Source organism: Penicillium paradoxum (assembly GCF_028828445.1).
Source record: "Penicillium paradoxum strain IBT 22861 chromosome Unknown utg000002l_segment0_segment0, whole genome shotgun sequence".
NCBI classification, from domain to species: domain Eukaryota; kingdom Fungi; phylum Ascomycota; class Eurotiomycetes; order Eurotiales; family Aspergillaceae; genus Penicillium; species Penicillium paradoxum.
This window is the reverse complement of record NW_026643180.1, coordinates 1,971,612-1,994,178: the sequence shown is the minus strand read 5'-3', so window position 1 is coordinate 1,994,178 and position 22,567 is coordinate 1,971,612. Positions and strand designations below refer to the sequence as shown.

Here is a 22,567-nt window from a genome sequence, read left to right as displayed (position 1 = left end):
TTTCTCTTTACTTTCTCGGCCTTTCATGATACATGAGATCATCTCCGTTTTGGCATTTGATTAGAGCAATTTATGAGCTCTCAATTCGTACATTTATCCTATATTGGAGATAAGTTAACGACTTACTCAATCTGTCTCAACTCGCTTTGGAAAACTTGTGTAGATATTGGTATTGGTACTATTGAATGGGTTGCAATTTTGGTTAAAACCCACTTATAGCAGACAGTGTACAAAGACCACTAGCAATTCCCTCATCTCACAAATCTCTCGCCGTCATGAACACTCACTGACACTCGAAGTTCTCAAACAAAATTGCCACTGCCAATGTGCAATCAGAACTTTCGGGAATAACTTCGTGGTGGACTGCATAGCCCCCTCAGCACTCCGTGTTGCAAAGGGATTGCTGCCTCGGCAAATTGGAATCTTGACTTTTTGCAAGTGACTATGCTTGACAAATGACAGACTGGGTGAAGGTTCAAGCGACGCCTTGGGCAAAACCGGGGAGATATACGAATACGAGAATGGAGGGAAACATGGCCCTGAAGCCACTGACTGGCTGGTTCTTAGCACAGCCTCCAACTGACGGGGAATTTGGTAGGTAATGGTGCCCATGCATGTTATCTTACGCATAGACGTACATACGTTGGTATACAAGCCTCTCGTACTCCATACTAATAGATGAAAAGGGCTGGAGATAGGCTGTGCAAGGTGTTAACGGATGCTGACGGTAGCGAGTCGCAGAAACCCTGAAACCCGGGCAACTCATACCTACAGGCACTGACACTAGTTCTTGTTTTGTGCCTGGATTTGGCGTGAAACATAGCCCAATCTTTTTCCGTCAGATGCTGTGATATCAGGCAGCCAAATTATCACAGCATGGTATCGGCCATAGGGCATACCGAGTCTCAGCCTTTCAGGATGTACCTCAGACTCCCATCCACATAAACATCGAGATCCCAGTGACCCGCATGATTCAACTCACTCTCGATCATTCCATTCATTCATACAACAAACACTCAAAACTCCAAGAACCAAGACTTCCACCAAGGAGAGCCATGCCGTCCTCGGGGTTGACTCTTAGAAAGTTGGGAGAGGTATTGAACCTCTGCACGAAACGCGATGTAAGAGATCATAGGAGATCCATGTCTGATAATGCCCTCGCGCGTTCCATGGGCTCGAACCGGCTAGGTCTCGCTGGAGCTCTGACTGGAGCTACTATCAGTCTTACACTGGCACCGTACATGCCCCCATTGTGTGCCCTTGCCGCAGTGAATATCTGGCAGGGGTGTGTGACAATGATCAACCGCCATCGTTCCAAAGAAGACATCCACCATCGCGTCAAGAAAGATCCTCGACTCAACGCTCTTTTCAAAAGCGGCCGTCGCAGAGCCCTCTTCATCGGTGTGTGTCTCAAGGTCTTCACGGCGGGGCTGGGTATGGGCCTAGACGATTTAGGCGCCGTGACGACTGCATTTGTAACACATGAAGGTGTGGTTCCGGATAGCCAGCTGCCCTCAACAATCGTGGAACACTTCAAAGAAGGCCACCCCCGCATCGCCACCGCCGACAGTATCATTCACAAAGCCAACTCCGGAGCCTCAGACTGGGTGAGGGATAAGCTGAGCGGTGCACTTCTCACGCCGAACACCGTAATTGAATCGGAGACGACCAAAGAGGCACTGGCGGTAATGCATTCGAAGGGCAATTCGACAGCGCATATGGTAGCTACGGGAACTGTCTCGGGCATTGTTGCGGAAGTGGTGCAGCCGGTTATGCTGACGATCGAGCGTGGCGTGGATGTCTATCGGAACCACCGCTTTGACCACAAGGTCCGCTATAGACCATCACGAGCAAGAAGGGTGTGGGAGTTCCTACGTAGCCTGTGATTGGGTTAACATATACTAATCATAATGCTTTTCTGTGCTTTATGGGATCTTGAGGATGCCTTGGGATCCGATATGCTACTAAATCCCAAGCCCATAATTTGAAGTTTGGTCAGATTGGGGGTCTAAGGCTCCTAGTTTGCAACCTATATCTCTTTACTTACATGGAATGAAACGAACCGTGATGTATGTAACGGTGTAATGTCTCTGTCAGAACTCTTGCTCGTCTCATAGGTTCGCTTCATCAACTATCAACTATGCATCTTAATATTTCCATTCGTGGCCCCAAATATTTCTTCAAATTTACATTTATGCGTAGGAGGCTTTTCAAGCCAAAGCTGCGTTGAATATGTTGATTATAGTAGAAGTGAAGGGATGATATCATAACGTCTTTCTTCGATTCCTACATATGGCTCTGTAAACCCATTTGCGCGAGTATATTCTTCTCTGACCATAGCTTTCATCGTGTCACCTTCGGGCTTTCAATGGTTGCAAGCTTGGAACAGGTGTTATAATGGTCTTACAAACGAATTCGAGAAACGCAATGTACATGGAACTTGTTCTGGGTTTATGCTTTCGTGAATTTTTCCCTTCTTAAGAAGAAAAGAACCCCCAAAAGGAGCTTTTCAAGGTTTCTGGCATAGTGACTCGGCACATCGAATAGGTACTAGATCTTATGATATCTCGAACTGAATCAAAATTTCATGTTATGATACTGTTGGGGCTACCGAGAGGGAGAGAGAGCGCGAGAGAGAAAAAGAAAGAAGTTATGACTCTCAGGGCTAGGAAAAACTAGGAACTTTATGGTCCACACCGACTAAGAAATTAGCAACTGAGAGTCAGTCTGTCATACATGTCTCTGCCTGGAAGATCAGGCATTAGGAGGCATTTCAACAGATATTCTCTTTTGTTTGGGCCCAAGGCACGGAATTCACATAGTGATATCATATAATTTCCATCTGATTTGCTGCATTATAGAACGTGAAGGTATTGTGTGTCCCACAAACCGATTTCGAAGACGAAGTCCTGTATCATGAACAAGGGGAATCTAGGGAATAATAGGAACTGAGGTCAGATATAACGGGCTATCTCTGATCTTGGTGCTTCTTCCAAGTCAAAAACACAACATAGAACTGCTCCGCATCCGGATTAAGCTCAGAACTGTCAGAGGCACTCGGATCAAACGGCTTCAAAGTCGGGTTTGCAGGGGCCTCCGTCTGAACGGGTTGTGGTTCGAACCCAACCACAGGATGAACCGGCCGTGGCATGGCAGGCCTCTGCATTTTCAGCGCCGCCTCTTTTGCTCCGACCCAGGTATATGCGCTTATTGATGTGGGATCAGCAACCAAATGCAAGCCATTGTCAGGCTGCAAGGGAAACTTCCACTGCAGTGCTCGTTGTATGATGTCATCGAGCTGGTCTCTTTTTCGCATGACGGTCTCGAACTCGATCACAAGTTCATTCAGACAAGGAATCGAAATGAACTGGTTACCCCATGCCCTAGGTAGGGCGGTTGAACTGACAGCCCGACCCATCTGGGCCGCGCGGGTCCTCCCAGTTTGGAATGGGTCGATGCCCAGGGGGTCATTGTTCTCCCAGTACCACCAGTCTGTGTGCCGGAGGGTGATTGTCAGCTTCTTCGGCGCGATCCTGCACTCTCCTCGCATTCTGCGCCCATCATCGCCTATCTTTAGACCGTGCCATATGTGAGACCAGACATTATCCTCTAGGAAAAATTGCTGGGTGAACAAGTGTAAATGTTGCACTTGGGCCTGTTGTTTTGGGGTCATCTTCCGAAAATATTCCATCGGGTTCGAGGCATCATTGACATGCGGCGGGGCGCGATAAAACCAGAATGTATGCTCATTGACCGCTGGTGGGAGGAGTGACGCTTCGGCGTAGATCTGTTGACATGTTTGAAGGAGAGCAGTCTGGATGCGCTTTGGCTGTTTGTACCCGGGTCGGTAGTAGAATTCGTTTTGTTTATAGAGCGATCGAGGACTGCTTTCTGTGGAAACATCCTCGGACTCCAGGGCAAACGCATAAATGCGATTGCGGATCTCAGCGGGGAACACCGTAAACAACGGCGACGTCAGTGGGGCTGCAGGTAGCGACGGAACGAGATCCTGTAAGGTCTCCGAACCTCCCGTGCGACGTCTTTTTGAGTGTCTTGAATGCATTTTCTGAATCGATTATTGAGCCTCCACGCGCTGCTGTCGACTTATATATCTGCGAGGCAGAAACCGGAATTCCCCAGGGGAGCTCAGTCGCACGGGCCCGCTGATGCCTGGTTGCTCTCCACTTGCAGGCAACAACACCCGTTGTTATTTGAGTTTCTACCGGAAGTTCGAATGTTCGAAAGTTCGATTAGGAGGATGCTGTAAATGAAAGGCGTAGGAAAGAAAAAAGAGTCAGACCAGGGACACAGATGGTCACATGACACAAATCTGAACGGAGTGATTGAATATGTGTGCATATAGCCATGAACGATTCTAAAGTCTAGGTAATGAAATTGTCTCATATACGTGATCTAGGAATGGACCAGGGTCGCCAATTGCCCAGCAGTGTCGACTATATCATCCAGCAGAGATACGGCAAACTCCGACCACGACCACCTCGATGCACTGAGTGTCACCTTTTGGGAATGGCTGTCTCTCAATCTCCCATAACGGTGCAAAATGTGGGTAGATAGTCTGCATGCGACTACTGGCTGCCATAACAGATAGGTCCTCCACGTTGTCAATATCCTGATGTACAACCGAATGGAACCAGTCAACTGTCTCCGGCCAGTCAGTGCAGTTCTGGATTTGTTTCAGGCCAATTCCTTCGAAGTTTGCGCTCTCAAGAAGCTGTCGTTTCAAAAATCGCAAAAGATCCATAGCACTCCCTTCATTTGCAAACTTGACCCGCACTGGTACATATTGCCACAATGGTCCAATGACTGCATCAGCATTGGGGAGGTCGATGTCGCGGTCACTCACCACCTCGCCAACTGTGACATCATCAACAGCGAGGCGCCTCGTAAGGCACGGTGCCCAAGATGCAGTAGGAAGGGTTGTGACCGTGATATCGCTTGGTCGTGGACATCCTTGGAAATGGCAAAGTGCGCGGCAGACACTATCCACCACAGTGTCCATATACAAAATTTCATATCGTGTAGAATATTGAGGCAGCTGCACATTTCCTTGGGCGCGATTTCTTGCCGCAGACGACTTGAGTAGGCTTCCATGATTTTGTCATTGCAGGATTGCCCGAAAGTCTGGACGGACGTTCGTCTTGATCGACCTGCGCGTCTTTTGCCCGAATAATGAGAATGGAGCCACTATTGGTATATTTTGGCAGCTGGTTTGCTGCGTACAGCTTTGGCGGGTTCTTGAGCCCGGTATATGCTTTCTACTTCATGTATTTATCTGAATTACTCGATATCAGTCCCATGGTTCTGCACCCGATGGCCTTGGATACTCATCCTATGACTTTCCACGTGTCGTGCTGAATCGTTCCTGTTTTGGTAGGTGGGACTATGTCTCGCGAGTATAAACCCCCCCCCCCCCCTCATTCCCCGTTTCTCCCCCTGCATCTCCTTTCTCTTTTCCCAGAGACCTCTCATTCCCTAGCTTTTACAGATGAGTTCCAACTTATTGGGAGAGGATTGCCAACAGACATCCTTGCTCAAAGACCATGTCACCTTCGCACCTGAATACATAATGCACTTGCATACGGTGGTGTGCGTAGTCCATGATGGAGTTTATGATGTTTATGATTTGATCCCACCGGTCCGGTTTGTCTCACTCTCAACAGGCAACTCACGTTATAATCAAGGCGATGATTGGTTTGCTGTCGAAATCGGGCGGCTCGAGCTGTTGCATTGCTTTGAACCATTTGCCAAGCACCAATTACGGTTTAATGATAGTCTAACGATCCTTCGTATCCCAATCACTTACTCGCATTTGCTATGAAGCTCATGTTGTGGAGGTTAGAGTTCCGCAGCCTGATCTTCACGGAGAGCCCCGTTATGGAAGTCCAACGCGAAAAACAACCTTTGCAGACTTTGAATGATTCAGACATTTGATTTTAGATAGTGAGGTTGAGTGAAAGCGTTTTCCGATACGCTTTATCCGCACCATAATATCGCCACTTCTTCATTAGCAATAGTTCCGTAATTTGCTGGATTGAGTGGAGTATGGTCTGGGTGAAGGCATCTCTCCATGCGTAATTAATTCATATTCACCGGGTTTTTATCATGGATCAATACGCCAAGCATTCACTGTAAACTACCTGCGCTTTTCCCGATTGAGAGGTGGAGGCAAACTAAGCTGTTTGGAGTAGCCAAGCTGGGCTGGATCAGGGTTTTGAATTTTTCGATCTCAGACTTGGGGCTGACTTGATGTTTATGAATCCCATCTGTCATTGTTATTGGCCTAGAATCCACCAAAATCTCTCTATATAACCAGGAATGGCCACCGATGGACAGGTTCCTAATACTCACAACGGTTCTGGGACAGAGAAGAATGATATAAAAGATTGCATCACAACCCACTCAACAGCAGAACACGATATTGATGAAGAGAAACACGATGGCAACACACGCCAACTCCCGGACTTGCAAAGGAAACTCAAAAGCAGACATTTGCAGATGATTGCAATGGGTAAGAGGTCCAGTAGTGAATATTCTCCGCAATGATTCTTATTTTCGTGCAGGTGGTGCGATAGGAACAGGTCTCTTTATTGGTAGTGGAGCTGCCATTGCTATCGGAGGCCCTGTGAGCGCCTTGATTGCATTTGCGTTCGTGGGAACCATTGTGTATTCAATCATGGTGGCCTTGGGTGAGGTAGCCACCTACCTACCCATCCCCGGAGCATTTACTTCCTATGCGACGCGCCTGGTGGACCCCAGTCTCGGCTTTGCGATGGGCTGGATTTACTGGTTCTCATGGGCCTCGACATTTGCCCTCGAGCTGACTGCAACCGGCTTAATCATTCAATATTGGGATGATTCGATCCCAATATCAATTTTCATTGCTGTATTCTGGGTCATCATTATCATTTTGAACATGTTCCCTGTCAGCTGCTACGGCGAAGTCGAGTTTTGGCTTTCGAGCATCAAAATCATCACCGTCGTTGGGTTTATGATCTTCGCTATTTGCATCAATGCCGGAGCTGGCAGTCAGGGATATATTGGATTCAGATACTGGGTGCATCCCGGCCCATTCAATCCTTATCTGATTAAAGATCCTCAAAAGGATGCTCTGGCCAAGTTCGTGGGATTTTGGGCCATTCTTATTAAAGCCGGGTTCTCTTACCAAGGCACTGAGCTTGTCGGTATTGCCGCGGGTGAAACGGAGAACCCTACTAAGAATGTCCCCTCCGCAATTCGGAAAACCTTCTTCCGTATTGTGTTCTTCTTTGTGTTTACGATATTCTTTGTTGGAATCGTCGTACCATCCGATGAAAAGCACCTTCTCGCTGATAGCACTGGCACCGATGCAAATTCGTCCCCTTTCGTTATTGCTGCAAAACTCGCCGGTGTGCGCGCCCTACCCAGCATTATCAACGCGGTACTACTTACCGTAGTACTTTCTGCTGCCAATTCGAACGTGTACAGCGGCAGTCGGATTCTAGTTGGAATGGCCCAGGAGGGTTTCGCTCCTCGGTTTTTCTTGAAAACGACTCGATACGGCGTGCCCTACGCAAGTGTTGGGTTCACAGCACTCTTTGGACTATTGGGCTTCCTCAATGTGTCAAATGCCGGAGCCGAAGTCTTCAACTGGTTGATGCAAATCGCAGGCCTGGCGGGCTTTATCACCTGGGCATCTCTCAACGCTTGCCACCTAGCGTTCATGAGAGCCTTGAAAGCGCAGGGCATTTCGCGCGACACTCTCCCATATAAAGCGTCCTGGCAGCCCTACTTGTCGTGGTACGGCTTGTTCTTCAATACCTTGATCATCATCACGCAAGGTTTCACTGCCTTCATTCCATCATTTAGTGTGACGGATTTCTTTATCAACTACCTCAGTCTGCTGTTATTTGCTGTGCTGTACGTGGGCCACAAGATTGCCTATCGTCCGAGCTTTGTGAAACCCATCGAGGCAGATATTCATCTGGGCCGATATGAAGATTGAGACAGATGGGGCATGTAGCCCCCGAAGCTTATTGTATACAATTCGGCGTTCTATGCATGTGGCCTTACAAACCTCCTGGGGTAACAATATTTTGCTCAGAAAGATTCCACTCATCATATAATCCTTTATTTTCCGTGATCATATTCATTTGATAATATGATCCAGAGAAAGTACCAATATGTTATGACCATTCGATTATTAGTTGAATACTAATGGGTAGGCAGATATTCTAGAGTCTGTTGGATGTGCCACGGTCGAATCTGGGATGCCATAGTCCTGACAGCCTCGAAGCCAGTTGACCCCCGTTAAAGGGGATACAAAAGGGCGATGAAACTCTGATCCTATAACCCGAACAGTCAGTCTCAGGAACCAGTGGAAGGAAGCTTGTGCATGTTTGGCCAGATTGGTACATATGTAACTACAACCCACTTTCGCTGCATTGTACGGCATTTTTCAAGGCATTCCTGGGAACGCTTTTATTCCATAGCGTAAAACAGGCCATGAATATGTTCGAGAGCGAGAATATTAGCTTATAACAGACCGATAATTGCCTACGAGAGCCCTGTATCCAACAATTCCGCGAAGCTGATGGTAATTGATTGTAGCCGATTTCATGCAATAAGACTGCGCTAGTCAAAGCGATCGGCTATCTGGTGGCGGCTTTGCGATCTGTTCCGACCGTGGTTTCTCAGGGGAAATATGCGTAGAGAGGGGATTTAAGGAGGATTGACGATGTTGAGAATATTTAAATACAAGCTGATTGAAGAGAAGTAAGACAGCCAGAATCAAAAAAAAAAAAAAAAAAAAAAAATAGTAGTCGTCACACCAAATTGCCCAGTTCCCTGTAACAGGACGGTGTTATCTAGCGACGCCATCCCGGGGTGGAAATGTCTCTGCAGAATTGCTTCCCTCAAGGGTCATTTCCATTGCTTAGTGGCCTCCAGCGTCGTGGATTACTCGCACGAGTGAAAATGCCAACCCCGGGATTCGTACCAGGCACCAGTACCCGCTGACTTGCGCCGAAGCAGGGTAAGTGGCATAGCGGTGAACCTTCCACTAGGTTATCCATGACAGATTAGAATAAGCAGTGGTGTAGTTAATCAAATCCCACTCCAGTATTCTCCCTCTTCTCCTTGGGCCAACACAGCAGGTCCTTCCCCTTAGCCCGACGCCCACAATACCCCGAGCAACACTGGAAATCCCGCATACAAAACATCAAATGTTCCAGACACTCGCGATGGTGTCCTTTCGTCGCAAAACACCGGTATCCCCACCGACCGTATCTACAACTATATCCCCGCGGACAATCTTGATGTTTGTCGCAACCAGGCTCACACCACCCTTCAACGCATTTGTACCCGGAACTGCAATCTCCACTGACCAGACAGGCTGGCTCCAGCGGGGCGAGACTTTCGGTGCCGGCGTCGCTTTCATTCTCCATGTAATCGTGTACCATCTCTCCATCGTGAGCTTGGTCCTTGCCCTGAACGTAGTCATTTTCTTGATGCTTGTCGTCTTGCTTGCTGCCAGTCTCTTCCGGAATGTTATCATTCCGGTTGCGTTCTTGCACGATGTTATCTTCGCTCGTGCTTTTCGGGCCCCCTACAACCGGGGCATCGATTGCATCACGGCTTGCAAGATGGGTAGGCGTTTCGTTGTCCACGGCTATCGCAGCCATAGTAGGTTCCAAAGATGTATATCTCGCGGCGCTTGTCGGCACCGACTTCCCTTGGTAGAGCCCGTAGCAAGTGCCGTTCATGCATTTCTCGATCGGGTCAAGGCTCATTATCAGAAGTATCAGACAACCCAAACTAAGAACGAAGCTAATCGCCATCCAGAGGTGTTTGAAACGCTGCCAAGAATTTGTATCTGCCATGGCGCACTTGAGTTCGAAATTTGGACTGGGCTTAATCTCTGGTCAGAATGTGCTCAACGTCAAGTATGAAGATGGGTACACATACTTGTACTTTCGATCAAAATGCGAGAAGATATCAAGAGGATTCAGACTTGATTGGATATTTTTCAAGGGAGACTTTGATGATATAGTGGTATTTGGTGAGATGTGAGAAGATCCGTCAAACAAGTCCCTCGGTCACTTATGGCGATTTGAGTAGGGCCGCTTCCATTTCTAGCACCGGCATAGTATCTATGGACTGAGCGCCAATTTAGGCCTAGTAAGGATGTTCCAAACTTGAGAAATCCAAGCAAAAGCCATTTGACTCATAATGAAAACCATCGGAAGAACTCAGACCTTACTGTCGCTCTTACATTTAACTATTTCCTTGTCTATCCTTGCTAGACTTCTTGAAAAAGTACTTGGATGTTGTCATTCTCGGTCATCCCGAAGTAGAGAATCAGAGATAGGAGACGCGAACATCGAGACTTGATTAGCCTAACGCATCGAATACGCTAATAAAGAAAATGATAAGGATATACAAAGAAAAGCAAGAAACAACACTCTCTCAATGTTCCACAAAAGTATCGGCAGGGGAATCAAATGCGCAGATCAATCCACAAATCAAGGCGTTCCCATATGAGTCTCGTGTGATGCCTGGCCCGACGCATTCAGCGCCTGCTCCAGAACTACAGCGTAGAATTTCCCTTCCTCTGAAATATCGTGGTAAGGGCCTGCAGATAAGACAGACCTGGAACAAATCGAATTAGCATGATGATCGCAATTTGAATAAGAGTATTAAAAAAAAATCAAAAATTAAATCTAATCATAGCAACAAGAGAAACATACCATCCCTTATATTTTGGCTGATTGAAGATATCCGTAAAAACCCTCAGCACGCGCAACGGCAACTCCAAGATAGAAGGCAACTCAGGCCCATCTCCACAAATCGGCAAGCCCAGCTTGTTGACAGGGAGGTAGACGGTCTCTGCGACGTTCTGGGGGTTGCGCGTCTCCTGGAAAATGAGGAGACGGCGCGAGGCGTACGGCTGCCCCGGTGCGGCTGTTCCTGGCAGCTGCCTGGCGTTTGCGCTTGCACTCATACTCATCGCGAGGGTTTTCTGGGAGTGCAAAGAACGCAGAAGGGTCTTGCGAAGATCCGGATTGGGGATCTTTTTCTTTGGACTTAGCCTTGGGGGAGATGGGTTGTTCAGTTTGGCTGTTTCTTTTTTCCCCCGTTGATTTTTTGTCCCCTTTGGCTCTTACGCTGTGGCTCTGGCGTAGGTGCGCAGAGAGCGTATTTGGTTCTGGAATTTATTAGCCATATACAATACAGTGCATCTTAGGGCCTTCGCTTACGACCTGTTGACAGTGGCGTGTATGGAGGGCGCGACAGGCTCTGCTTATCGCGTTGGCTGATCAATGTCCCGCGATTGGCATCGCGGGGCAAAAAGGGGTTTTAGTTAGAGCGACTAGGATGACCTCAAGGAAATCGAATGGAAAACAGGGTAAATAAAAACTAAACAAAGAGGATATCTTCATGAGAAATGCTATGATCGACTTCAATGTAATAGGTAATAAGGATATTTCGGATATGGGAGGTCTCACATGTCCCGTATACTCCGTACACACCCACTGATCACAACGGACTTGAATTAGGTTATTCCAAGTTGGGATACTATATGCTCTCTAGGGGGAACTTGATATAAAAAAAGAGCCGCTTAAATCCAGTAGAGAAAGAGATAAAGAAACAAAAAAAAACTGGGTATCATGATAATGCGACCAAAGAAAGATAGATGAAAGGAATGAAAAAGAACGTCAATTCCGCTCAAGGCAAAAATAAATCATAGGTGGTATATCGCGTCATTCAAGATGGGACGAAATGAAAGAATTAAAAGGAAATAAGATCAAGCATCAAGCATCAAGCTCTCCCTCCAGTACTCGTCGTGCGGCATCCAGACGACGTCGCAGCACACGCGCAGCCTTCATATCGGGGTCCGGAGAAGTCGTAATCGCCTGCAGATCCATACACACAGTGCCCAGGCTTTCAAAGAGGGCTTCGAGCATTTGTGTGTCCTCATCGTTGATTCCGCCGAGGCTGGGGGTACTGGATGCTGCGCGCACGGTTGAGACAAAAGACGAAGCGAGAGCGGTCGGGGTTGCAGATCCGGCCGTGGCTGAGGATGAGCGACCATTGATTATATGGGGTGAAAGATTGCGCGTGTAGGATGTGATAGCATTGCCACTTTCCTCGTATCGTGGTCCACGGGGTGTTTCGGAGCGATTGGCCTCGATCTCAACCCCTTGAATTGGACTTGGTTGATAGCTGTGGGAATGAGTATGAGAATGCGAGTGGCTGTGGCCATGCGCGTGGACGTGGGTATGTCCATGTCGCAGCTCTGTTCAGGAATTAGTATGGGGAACGCCAGGGGGAGGGGATGTCGGAAACGAACCATGATTGAACCGTCGGTCCCAGTACATCACGCTATCAACGTCATCCTCGTCGTCGGGGCGTTCGCCTTCGGTTGCGGTCGCGAATGTTGCTACGGTCGAAACGGACATGTTGCTGCTGGTGCGCGAGTGTCGCGCCGTGTGTGCGGGCCGGGTTGTCTCAACCGATCCAGTCGAGCTGTTGCTCACCCGACGGAGTTGTTGAGTATAGTTCCCCAATGCGCTATGCAAGATGAAGTGCTCATAATCAAACGCATCCTCGCGCATCTCGTGGGGCGTCGCATCTGTGAGCGGTGGCATATCAGGGAAAGCTTCCATGCCATCATCGAGGTCATCGTCGAGGGGTTCACGCAATATTTCATCGAGAGCTTCGCGATCGATGTCCCCATCAAATTCACCTTCTTCAGCATCTTCATACATGGTCTCGGCAATAGACTGGTCATCATCATAACCAGGGGGTCCATTGCCTTGCCAACTTTCGGCGTGGGTGGAAGTATTCGCAGCGAGATCCTGGTGAGACCCGCGTCGCTCATTGACCTCTGCACTGTCTGAAACTTCTCGGAGGTTCTCATAGCTAGCGTCATGTCGAGGATTGGAGCCACCGCTACTCCGACCATCTCTAAGCTCCAGTCCATTCGCATACCATTGGTCAGCGGCCGTCAAAGGGCTGGGTGTCCGTAAGCTCTGCAGGCTGCGCCGGCGCAGATTGTCCTCCTGAGTCTTCACTTTGAGAGAAGAGATCTTGATGTGAAGTCCCTTCATCTGGTACTGAAGATCACGCACCTGTAACTGCGACTGTGCACGGCTAGGGGGGCCGTACGAGCTGTAGACAGGACTGAACCCGTCCGGGCTAGACTTGGAATCCTCTTCCGAGGAAATTCCTAAATCATGTGGCGAGTCCGATGAACTGTTCTCGGTGAAAACAGGAGATTGTGGCATCTGGACCTGTGGCTCCTCGTCTTGTACCTGTATCGGGGGTTTTTTAGAAGAGATAGAAGGCCGATGCGTCAAATATGCCCTCGTAGGTGCGTAATGGAACGAGCGATCATCGGTATGAAGGCGGGACGAAGTGCTCGCGCCCATCGCACTGACAGAACGCGACATGCGCTTGGGATCATTCGAAAAGCTAGACTCGGACGGAATACTCGTCTCAGAGTAAACTCTAGAATGTCGATTATTGGTCGTATCTTGCGCCGCGATGAGTGATTGCCGTCGGAGCGAAGAGTTCTTAGGATCTGTGCGCGAAATCGACCTATATAGTCCACCAACAGGCTGGTGCTTGCCGATCGGCTGAATATAGCCAGAGTTCGAGGGCGAAGGCGAGGCCGACGTGCGTGTGGACGATCGTGCGCGAGTGAGATTGCCTTCCATGAGCTGGAAAACAAATGAAATTAGTATTTACCCCTTGGCCAGCTTGCGGGGATATCGCAAGTTATATGCACATCATACCACCTACGTTTAGCCGTTTTTTCGCATTCTCCAGAATCCGTTCCGCCTCACTACTCAGTATCGCCGAGGAAAACTCCTCGCCGGGCCCCTTACCCTCTGCAGCTGCAGACGCCACAGCGCTGCTAGCTGGTACAGAAGTACCCCCTGCAGTTCCAACGACCGCCGTAACTTGCGCTCTTGCGACCTCCGGGTGAACAGGAGTCTCGTTGCGTTCATTCTGCACCTCCGACACTTCCTTCGAAGTAGAAGCGCGTCTGCTCCCTGCGCTGATAGTGGAATTGGAGCTACTCCACGCAGCATTGTCTCTAGACTGGTCGTCATGCTGCCCATGCAGTAGCGGTGAACTGGCCAGTTCTTGTCCCGTGTCCGAATCGTCGAATCCCTCCGATCTAGCGGGCGACAGCTCCTCGCCAATATCCGAGAGACGGCGGCTGACATTTACGTCGTCGTGCGTCCACGCATGGCGAGAAAAATTTTTCTTCTGTCGGCTGGGCACCGCCATGGTGGGGGCATTGGGGTCGGATGGGTTGCGGGAGTTGAGATGCGATAGGTACGCGATTCGGGGTGGGGAGGGCGTTTGGGATTCGCGTTCGCCTTCGTATGGCAGGATCATGTCCGGGTTAGTTAGAGTGAGTGAGGGCATGGTTCTCTCTCTCAGGCCCTGGGGCCTGGGTGTGTCTCTGTGGGATGGGGAGAAAAGAGGAAAACAAGAGTCGCAAAATGGATGGGTTGGGTACCAGCGCTGTTATAGTTAATTTACTCCGTAAGAGACTCCCCTTAGGCAACGTACAATGCGGTTTAGCGTGCCCTGATCATTGCCTCATTCGGATTTGTGGTTCTGAAGATATTCAGGCATTTTGATTCAATTTTCACAGTATTGTGTCTAGGTAGTGAGATAGTTGGGTTTAGGCTTCGACCACGTTTGGGATTGTCAATAGTCGTACGGAGTAGTCTAAGTGGCATTAGGTATAGTACGAATTGATAGGTCAGATTATATAGTCCGTTCTCGATGCCCAGCAATAAGGGTCCTCGGATGATCACAATAAGATGAATGTCGATAGAGTACCTGGGGAATTGGGGATTCTCGCAAATGACTCTGTGCTATTTAGTCTTGGAGGTGCAACCCATCATTTGTGCCTACAGGACTCGGCATTTGATTTGACTGGATTACTTAGGTACACTGGTGTCTCTCAGTTATTCTCTTGTCAATACCAAGGGAACCCCTGAGATTGGCCTCGAACCAAGACGTGTGGAGAACTAATTTCAGCGACTATCTTGTGAAAACGGCCATTGCCGACCCAACAATAGAAAGTAAGAGAATGGGAGATTAAGAAAATGAGAAAAGGTATGCTTTTTTTGTATACAACGTAATTACACATGCTATAATCCCGTAGAAACGCTTCTAAATCTTCGAAAGTAGCAGCTTTGCACCACTGCTCGTGGGGCTGGGCTTCTTCTTCCCATCCTTCTCCACAACCGATGCCGAGGCCTTCTCCAACGCCTTCTTGTTCTTCTTCAAGGTCTTGAGCAGCTCACTCTTCTTTTCAAAGTCCTCGGACTCGGTCAGCGCAACAATCACGAAGGGGTTAGCCCCTGTCGCCCAGTCCATAACCTCATCCTGGATCTGTTCATACAGCACAGCATCGAAGTTCAATGCTGGCTCCACCTTTTCGACGGTCTTGGTGGCCGGGTTGAACCGTCCACCTTGCACAAGAGACTTAAGGAGACGTCCTGCGTGTGCGGTGTCCCGGGCCTCAGTGTGTGACTTGGCGGCCTCGGCCACGGCGGCGAGAGCGGCGGTCTTGTCGCCATCGGCTTCAAACAGCACCTCGGAGAGGAACTGGCAGCCGAAAGTCGTCTCGAGAAGAGTAGAGGCGCGGGCAGCGATGAGTTCAAGTAGCGTCGGCGACGCAGCCTTAGCAAGTTCTCGACGGCGCATATCCGGGTCTTTCTTGGAGGTTTCCTTGCGGATCTCGCGGACTTCTTCGAGAACCTTCTGGTCGGTATCGGGTACGAGCCACTTGACGCGCTCACCGGCGAAGGGGTATAGCACAGCAATACGCGCAGTCAAGTCGTTGATCTGGAAGCAGAGTTCCTCGTTGCGAGCCTCTGCACCGTCGTTCTGGTTCAAAAGCTCGGGGAAGAGGGACTTGGCACTAAGTTTGGTATCGTCAATAACCTCGTATGCGGCAAGGATGACCTGGTGACCGTTGATATCACCGGCCATGGCCTTGACGGTATCGCGGTAGAATCGTAGAAGCAGTTTGCGGTCTTTGGCGTTGGCGTATGCGAAAGTCAGACACATCAAGCGGGAGCCGGACTTGGTGAAAGCCAAGTTCTTGACCAGGTCACCCTCTTCATCGCCCTTGAGCAATTCGATGAATTCGTTCGCTTCGTTGCTGCCGGGTTTTGTGCTGAGGAAATATTGCAACATGGCGTCGTGAAGCATGGTGAAACCAGTGCTCTTCTTCTGCACCAGCTGGTTAATCATCTCACGCAAGTAGTTCATGATCGGTCCACGCTTCTCTGGGCGCGCCTCAATGATCCTGGCAAGATCGGAGTCGGAGTCGTTCTCATCCTGGAAAATGACAAACTCAGGACCGTACCATTCGCGGAGTAGTCTGTCTCTCTGTGCCTTAGTTGCAACTGTACGGTAAATGTCGTCAAGAATCCACGAGCCCTCGGGGTGACGAATGAGACGCCTGACATGGCCGTAGAACTCTGGAATGATCAGGTCGCGGGTCTCGTCATCTCCGTGTACAATCAGCTTTCCAACCAAGAACTTGGCGTATCGGCTCTGTGCCAGTTCCTTGTAGGTGCCCTTCAATTCGTGCGCAATCAGCTTGCGCTGCTCAAGGTTGCCGTACTTGAGAGCAGTCTGAATGACTCGCACCGAGTCATGCTTGAAAACAAAGTCGCGAACGCGGTTGGTGATGATCTCGAACAATTCCTTGACGAGCTTCTTTCTCTGCTCCAGAGGCACATGTGACTTGCGGCGCAACTGCTCCCACAACTTCTTAGAGCGGGCGACGGTATCGGCATTAGGCTTTGCGGCCTTGCGCTCCTGCTGGAGAGCCTTTTGCTTGATGTGGGATTCGCGAGAGTTGTCTAGAAAGAAAACAGAGATTAGCCGTGTTATCATCAGGGAAACAGGACCGAAACTTACTGTTGGGGTTTCTTGGTGCCTCCTGTTGCTCTTCAGTTGCAGCAACCTTCTTCTCTGATTGAGGTTTCTCTTCCTCCTCGCTCACATCCTCCATCGCGGCATCGTCATCTGAAAGGGCATCAAGGGCATCGATATCTTCGTCCGACACATCGTCAATATCGAAGTCGTCGTCTGAGGACTCCTCCTTCTGAACCTTCTTTGAGGGCTTCTTGTCACTCTTGCTGGACTTTGATTCCTTCTTTGAGTCCTTCTTGGATGAAGAGCTCGACTTCTTCACAGGCGCAGCGGTCTTCGAGTTCTTCGATGCGGAGCCTTCTTTCGTCTTGCTTCGCTTACCATTGCGCTCCTCGCTGCCGTCAACAGGACGCTTCAATCCAGCCATGATGAGATAGTATTTCTGTAGGATTGAAAATAACCCCGATTGGAATGAGTAATAAAACTGGGGTCGTTGCGAGCGGAGACTGCTCGATGTCCTGGTGGATAATTTTTTTTTGGTTGCAGGCGGAGGAAGTTTTTTTGCCGGCTGTTTGCACAGTTTGCACCGATAAGAGTGATAGACGGTATGGAGGTCTACGACGGAACAACTTGCTGTAGCAATGTTTCTGATTTCTGATGAAAATTAAGATTGATCTTTGAAGTTTCAAAGACCAGTTATCGTGAGGGGCTCTATGAGAATGAACTATACGATATTGTTCCTGACCGAAGCACAGCTGACCCGAATTGCAAATCGGCCACAGACACATGTACAAAATGCGAATAAATGACAGGAGCCATCCAGACTCTCTGGGAACATGGGCATCAATGTGTCATCAATCAAGTCTCCCGGCCAAATTATATGAATCCTTAAAACAAGTGACTTGCATCACCCAAACAAATCTGAAACGCCGTAGAGAGAGAGCTTCCAACTAAACCACAAAACATTAAGCATATCTCATAATTCGTCACTTCATATCTCATCGGCGGGCGCGTTTGCAGATGGAGTGACTTTCATAGACCCCAGTTCTGAGCCAACACCACTCTGGCCGCGCTTCCGGCCGGGAATATGGAAGCCGAAAGACGAGGTAGAGGACCTAGCTCCGGATGGCTGCGCATCGCTAGTAGAGTCGCCGAACCTAGAGAGGAATCCCTTTTTCTTGGGTTTTGTCTCGTCGTTGAGACCTACATCCTCGAAGGCCTCTTCCTCCATGGTGTCAGACTTGGTAAAACCGTTGGGGTAAGGGCCTGACGAAGGCAATCGAGAGAATCGGGAGTCGAGAGAGGTTCGAGAGGGCCCAGCGTCAGGGTGTATGATGGGTGAACGGGCGGAAATATCCTGAGTTGGGAAGTCAAAGTCAGACAAATTTGATGCGAACCAGTTGCCTGTATGCATACAAATGATCGGCGGTAAGAGTCAAAGGACTCGCGAGAGATGGAAAAGGGCTCATTCTCATCAACGAGATCCCGGTGATTTGTAGGTTTGTTAGAGCCCGGATACCGGCGCCAAAAACTCGGTCTCTCCGGGGGGGGAAGGCTGTGGTAGTAGTTAGTAGGAGTCCTCACTTCACTCCCCGAGGGTCACAGAGCCCATACCGGGAGATAGACTCCGCTGTCATTGACCACTATGCATGAACCGAGGTTAGCCTGCATTCCAAAACGAGCATAGCGAGCACAATTGGGAGGATTCAAACGTGCCACTCAATTTGTACTCGGTGGGTTCATCCTGGCTATTGCGAATCGGTATCGGCGCGGGGCGTTGGTTCGGAGAGAGATAGTTCTCGTCAAAGACAGCGGGGTCCTCGGCATTGGGCTGGGGCTTTCGAGCGAGAAAATTGCGAAATGGAGGCATGATTGTTCAAAAGCAGTACGATGCAGGGAATCCGGAGACAGTTGAGTTTCTCCAGACTAACAGCCAGAATGGGGGTGAAACGGGGTGCCCCATCACCCGATCGACCAGTGAGTGCCGCTAATTCTCGAGTCTACGTCATCCAAGAAGGTGGCCACCGAAGGAAAAAAGCCCAAAGCAGTCAAAAGTAGCCAAAAGTAACTGGATCCGCCAATGAGAATAGAAGCTGAATCCAAGTGTATTTGGAAAGTTTCCCTTTTGGTTTGCCCTGACCCAGTTCCTGGCAACCTGCCAACCTGCCAACCACATGCATTACCGATGCTATGCCATTTTATGACCAGCATCGGCATCACTTGTGACCCAAGCAGTCACCATACGACTGGATATCCAATCTCGGTTTACGGGGGCCCAATCATAGGCAATAGGTTTTGCTTGGGTTCTGAGTTGGCGTGAAGGAGACACGTAATAACATAAAATTCCCTCATACATTTAGCCTATTGAATAAAGCCGTAGAGCTACAGACATCAAAAGCGAAGAAGAAACCCCCCATTTCAACACTCCCGAACACCCATTAAAGAAAATAGAGAACATCTCATTCGTCCGCGATGTTCTCTGTTCGACTAGCAGTTCGCTTCATGAAAACACTTCGACCTGCTAAGAAACTCCATAAGCAAATCAAACCAGGCCAAGCCGGCCTCAATTCGAATTTGATTGGGGATTGAGCTTGGTTTGTTGCATGCATCTCGCTATCACTTTCGGAATCGCGAGTTTGGCCGGCAAGGGACCTACACGGACAAAGCGAAGCGCGAAAAAAAAAATAATAAATACTTGGACGTTGTTGTTATTTCTCTTTTCTCTCTTTTTTTGGTTTTGAGGTTTGCTTTTGGCTTTGAGAAACTAGGTGGCGTTGTTGGGCTCGAGGAGGTTGGCACTGTGATGGCAATCCAACGAGCGTGAGTCGGATGGATCGAAGACAGCGTTCTTGCGCTCTTCGATGAAGTATGCTGTACAAATGAACAAGATTAGTCAAGGGAACCCGAGCATGTGTAGAACTTCATTATAAAATGCGAGGTCACGTACGGGTCAGTTGGATCATATCAAACCAGCGGATAGCATGCTCATCGCTGCCATCAACTGCCTTCAAAATGCCATTGTCTGGACGGAATGTGGCCTTAGGGGGTATGTGGCGCATGCGCAGCAACATCTCCAAGATGTCGGCGAAGCGATCAGACTGGTTGAAGTAATACGGAGGACGCTTGTCGAGGGGCCACTAAATGGATGGTCAGTGTGAAATGCATCATAAAACGAGATGCATAAAACTTACTCGCTGAGAAAAGTTTTCATTGTCCCATGAACGGAACAGCCAGCAGGTGCGCTCCACGCAGTTGAGAAGAATAATTGCCACGATGAAAGTATCAAACCAGCCACACTTCTGGCGCTGAAGGAGTCGACGTTCCAAGTCATTGATGACAAACTTGCTTAGTTGCGAGGCACGCTTCTCCATGGCTGCGCGCAATTGACTACAAAGAAGGCCGTATGACTCCGGATCAGTGACCTCCTCAATGGGCAAACGGCCCTCGTCTGATGGCTGTGAAAGGGAATGCAACGAATTTGGGGGCAGAGTAGGGTTGTAGTAGGTTTTCCAGGTGAGCTCAGTGTCAACAAGAATATGGGTAGCGACCCACAGCTCCAGCACGCGTTCCAGAAGAATATCCTAAATCGAGATTAATAGACATTCCAAAAAGATCGAAGTCAAACGACTTACCTTCTTCTCCTGGTTAATCTCGGCAGCAAGCAACAAAGTGGGCTTCATGAAAGGCGACGTCTCTCGTTCATAGAAGTAAGAAGCATTCTTCTTGATGTACATTTCCAACTTGCTTGGGATGTCATCCGACTCCGCATCCAGGAGATAAACCTCTTGCGGGGGACCAGAGAACTGGTCATCACCAAGGGCTTGGAGCTGGGGGTCAAGCGCAGAAACTGAAGCACGATGACCCTGAAGTCCACTGAAAGTCATGAAGCTGTTGCTCTCCTCAAAGTGAGTAACTTCAATGCGACCGGAATAATGATCAAATTTAATTTGATTCTTAATGCTGTTTGTGTCATGATAGGCAAGTGTCGAGTTGAGATTGGCATTGTAGAGTTCAAACTCATCGGAAAGACGGGTACGCAAGCACGGGTGTTTCCACAGACGAGCACTCTCCACGCTAGCACAAGTTGTGCAAGGGGTGTCGCCAGAGCACTATCGAAGTTTGTTAGTGAGGTTCACTTTTCTCTTGTCACAGATTCACCAATACTTACTGGTTTTTTTAGCATTCGACAACGAAGGCAGGCACCCTTCTTCCGCACATCTTGAACTTCACGACGTCGCTCTGCAGTGAAACGTCCTCGTACCTTCGGCTTCATAGGCTTGGTTGAATTCCCAAACTCGTTCACAAAGCCCTTTGTCTGAGTATTCGGGTTCATTGCAATGGGGCGGGGGTAAGATGCAGCACGCTGGGTGGCAGCTGTCAATGAAGGGTCATGTTCATGCAAGCTGTCGAAAAGAAGTTGCTCGTGTGTAGACAGCTGTTGATTCCATTGACTCAGCTTCATATCGTTATCACCATCGATCGACATTCCTTGAGGAACCATCTCGCTAGCGGAGGCCGCAATCAGCGACAGCTGTGACTGACGTGCGTTGGAGGTAGATTCAGGAGACATAGAAGCATCGCCAAGCGGGGGAGACATGGATGCAGGGTGCTCGCCAGAAGTATGGCTCGGGAGGGCAGGAATACTAGGAGCATTTGATGACTGTGGAGTTCCTGCATAACGTTAGTGGTGGTCTAGTACGTGCAACGATGAGAAAGAGGGAAACATACCCTCAACATTTGCCGTACCCTCTATCTTTGAGTCCGGTCCTTGTGAATGCCCTTGAAAGCCTTCTGCTTCAAGTGCGGGGTCTACAATGACAGTCTTTCCTCCAGCTGTCACAGACTGGGTGTATCCAGGACCCCGCTTGGTCACGTCTGAGGCGCCCACCTGTCGTGAAGCCTCGGCCAACACATTCAGGCCATCAAAGTTCTGTCGATTAGGAAAGCCACCGTCGGCAGACTTGCCCTTGTTTCCAGAGGTTGAATCCTTGTTTGAGTCACCTTCAGGAAAGTCCGGGAGTTCGTGGAGTCGCATCAACACGCGTTGACGGTCTCGGAGAGGAATTGCCTGGCACTTTTTCACCAGGTGGTTGGTGAGGCTGTCAATGCGACCCTTGGGGAAGACTTCACCACAGGCCTTGCATGTGTGTTGGTATCGATTGCTCGCGTCTTCCAGCTTGGGACCTCGGTGGAAGAACTCGAGGATGAGTTGATTCGGTTTGCGACCCATGGTGATGGTAGCTTGGGACGTGTTTTTGGACTTTTTCACGTGCTAGACACGAGACCGGGGACCGTACGAATTGAATCAGGACAATTGATGCGTCGCACGCTCCAAGTGACCAGTGAGTCCCGAGCTGAGACTGTTGTGTGGATTCGGAGGGGAAGACACGATGAGAAACCCTGTAATGTGGGACGTGACTGAAAATCACGCACACAGTCACTGGGAACTGGAAGGCCCAGGCTGCGAACCTATATAGGACCGGAAGCCTTAGGCTTAAAGTCTCAAGACGCAAAAGATGATTCTTGAGATGATTGAAACCACGATGTGCGGGCAAAACCCAGGGCAGTAGAGGGCGGTCTGGGAGTCGCAAGGGGAGGAACACGCGATTGAGGCTTCACCGCACGAAAGGCGGTGATGTCGACAAGGCGG

At 49.3% G+C, this 22,567-nt stretch overlaps 10 protein-coding genes across 10 annotated transcripts; 2 read left to right on the top strand and 8 right to left on the bottom strand.

Annotated features, from left to right (window-relative positions):
- Positions 1 to 1,055: 1,055 nt before the first annotated feature.
- Positions 1,056 to 1,886, top strand: N7457_000740 (uncharacterized protein; the record flags this gene model as incomplete). Its single annotated transcript, XM_057171808.1, has 1 exon — positions 1,056 to 1,886. The coding sequence occupies one exon, from the start codon at positions 1,056 to 1,058 to the stop codon at positions 1,884 to 1,886; it is 831 nt and encodes a 276-aa protein (XP_057035711.1).
- A 1,082-nt stretch (positions 1,887 to 2,968) lies between these two features.
- Positions 2,969 to 4,063, bottom strand: N7457_000739 (uncharacterized protein; the record flags this gene model as incomplete). The annotated part of the gene is made up of 1 exon (XM_057171807.1): positions 2,969 to 4,063. One exon carries the CDS (start codon positions 4,061 to 4,063, stop codon positions 2,969 to 2,971), a length of 1,095 nt encoding a protein of 364 aa, XP_057035710.1.
- A 396-nt stretch (positions 4,064 to 4,459) lies between these two features.
- N7457_000738 (AMP-dependent synthetase/ligase) lies at positions 4,460 to 5,020 on the bottom strand (the record flags this gene model as incomplete). The annotated part of the gene is made up of 1 exon (XM_057171806.1): positions 4,460 to 5,020. One exon carries the CDS (start codon positions 5,018 to 5,020, stop codon positions 4,460 to 4,462), a length of 561 nt encoding a protein of 186 aa, XP_057035709.1.
- A 1,316-nt stretch (positions 5,021 to 6,336) lies between these two features.
- On the top strand, positions 6,337 to 8,002 carry N7457_000737 (uncharacterized protein; the record flags this gene model as incomplete). Its single annotated transcript, XM_057171805.1, has 2 exons — positions 6,337 to 6,529; positions 6,582 to 8,002. 2 exons carry the CDS (start codon positions 6,337 to 6,339, stop codon positions 8,000 to 8,002), a joined length of 1,614 nt encoding a protein of 537 aa, XP_057035708.1.
- Positions 8,003 to 9,217: 1,215 nt separating this feature from the next.
- Positions 9,218 to 9,788, bottom strand: N7457_000736 (uncharacterized protein; the record flags this gene model as incomplete). Its single annotated transcript, XM_057171804.1, has 2 exons — positions 9,218 to 9,343; positions 9,384 to 9,788. 2 exons carry the CDS (start codon positions 9,786 to 9,788, stop codon positions 9,218 to 9,220), a joined length of 531 nt encoding a protein of 176 aa, XP_057035707.1.
- Positions 9,789 to 10,520: 732 nt separating this feature from the next.
- N7457_000735 (uncharacterized protein) lies at positions 10,521 to 11,005 on the bottom strand (the record flags this gene model as incomplete). The annotated part of the gene is made up of 2 exons (XM_057171803.1): positions 10,521 to 10,647; positions 10,746 to 11,005. The coding sequence occupies 2 exons, from the start codon at positions 11,003 to 11,005 to the stop codon at positions 10,521 to 10,523; spliced, it is 387 nt and encodes a 128-aa protein (XP_057035706.1).
- Positions 11,006 to 11,810: 805 nt separating this feature from the next.
- N7457_000734 (uncharacterized protein) lies at positions 11,811 to 14,409 on the bottom strand (the record flags this gene model as incomplete). The annotated part of the gene is made up of 3 exons (XM_057171802.1): positions 11,811 to 12,295; positions 12,350 to 13,721; positions 13,804 to 14,409. The coding sequence occupies 3 exons, from the start codon at positions 14,407 to 14,409 to the stop codon at positions 11,811 to 11,813; spliced, it is 2,463 nt and encodes an 820-aa protein (XP_057035705.1).
- A 789-nt stretch (positions 14,410 to 15,198) lies between these two features.
- Positions 15,199 to 17,344, bottom strand: N7457_000733 (uncharacterized protein; the record flags this gene model as incomplete). Its single annotated transcript, XM_057171801.1, has 2 exons — positions 15,199 to 16,904; positions 16,963 to 17,344. The coding sequence occupies 2 exons, from the start codon at positions 17,342 to 17,344 to the stop codon at positions 15,199 to 15,201; spliced, it is 2,088 nt and encodes a 695-aa protein (XP_057035704.1).
- A 564-nt stretch (positions 17,345 to 17,908) lies between these two features.
- Positions 17,909 to 18,787, bottom strand: N7457_000732 (uncharacterized protein; the record flags this gene model as incomplete). Its single annotated transcript, XM_057171800.1, has 3 exons — positions 17,909 to 18,274; positions 18,334 to 18,472; positions 18,648 to 18,787. 3 exons carry the CDS (start codon positions 18,785 to 18,787, stop codon positions 17,909 to 17,911), a joined length of 645 nt encoding a protein of 214 aa, XP_057035703.1.
- An 894-nt stretch (positions 18,788 to 19,681) lies between these two features.
- On the bottom strand, positions 19,682 to 22,147 carry N7457_000731 (uncharacterized protein; the record flags this gene model as incomplete). Its single annotated transcript, XM_057171799.1, has 6 exons — positions 19,682 to 19,788; positions 19,865 to 20,054; positions 20,109 to 20,498; positions 20,550 to 21,026; positions 21,086 to 21,588; positions 21,646 to 22,147. 6 exons carry the CDS (start codon positions 22,145 to 22,147, stop codon positions 19,682 to 19,684), a joined length of 2,169 nt encoding a protein of 722 aa, XP_057035702.1.
- Between the last annotated feature and the right edge of the window lie 420 nt (positions 22,148 to 22,567).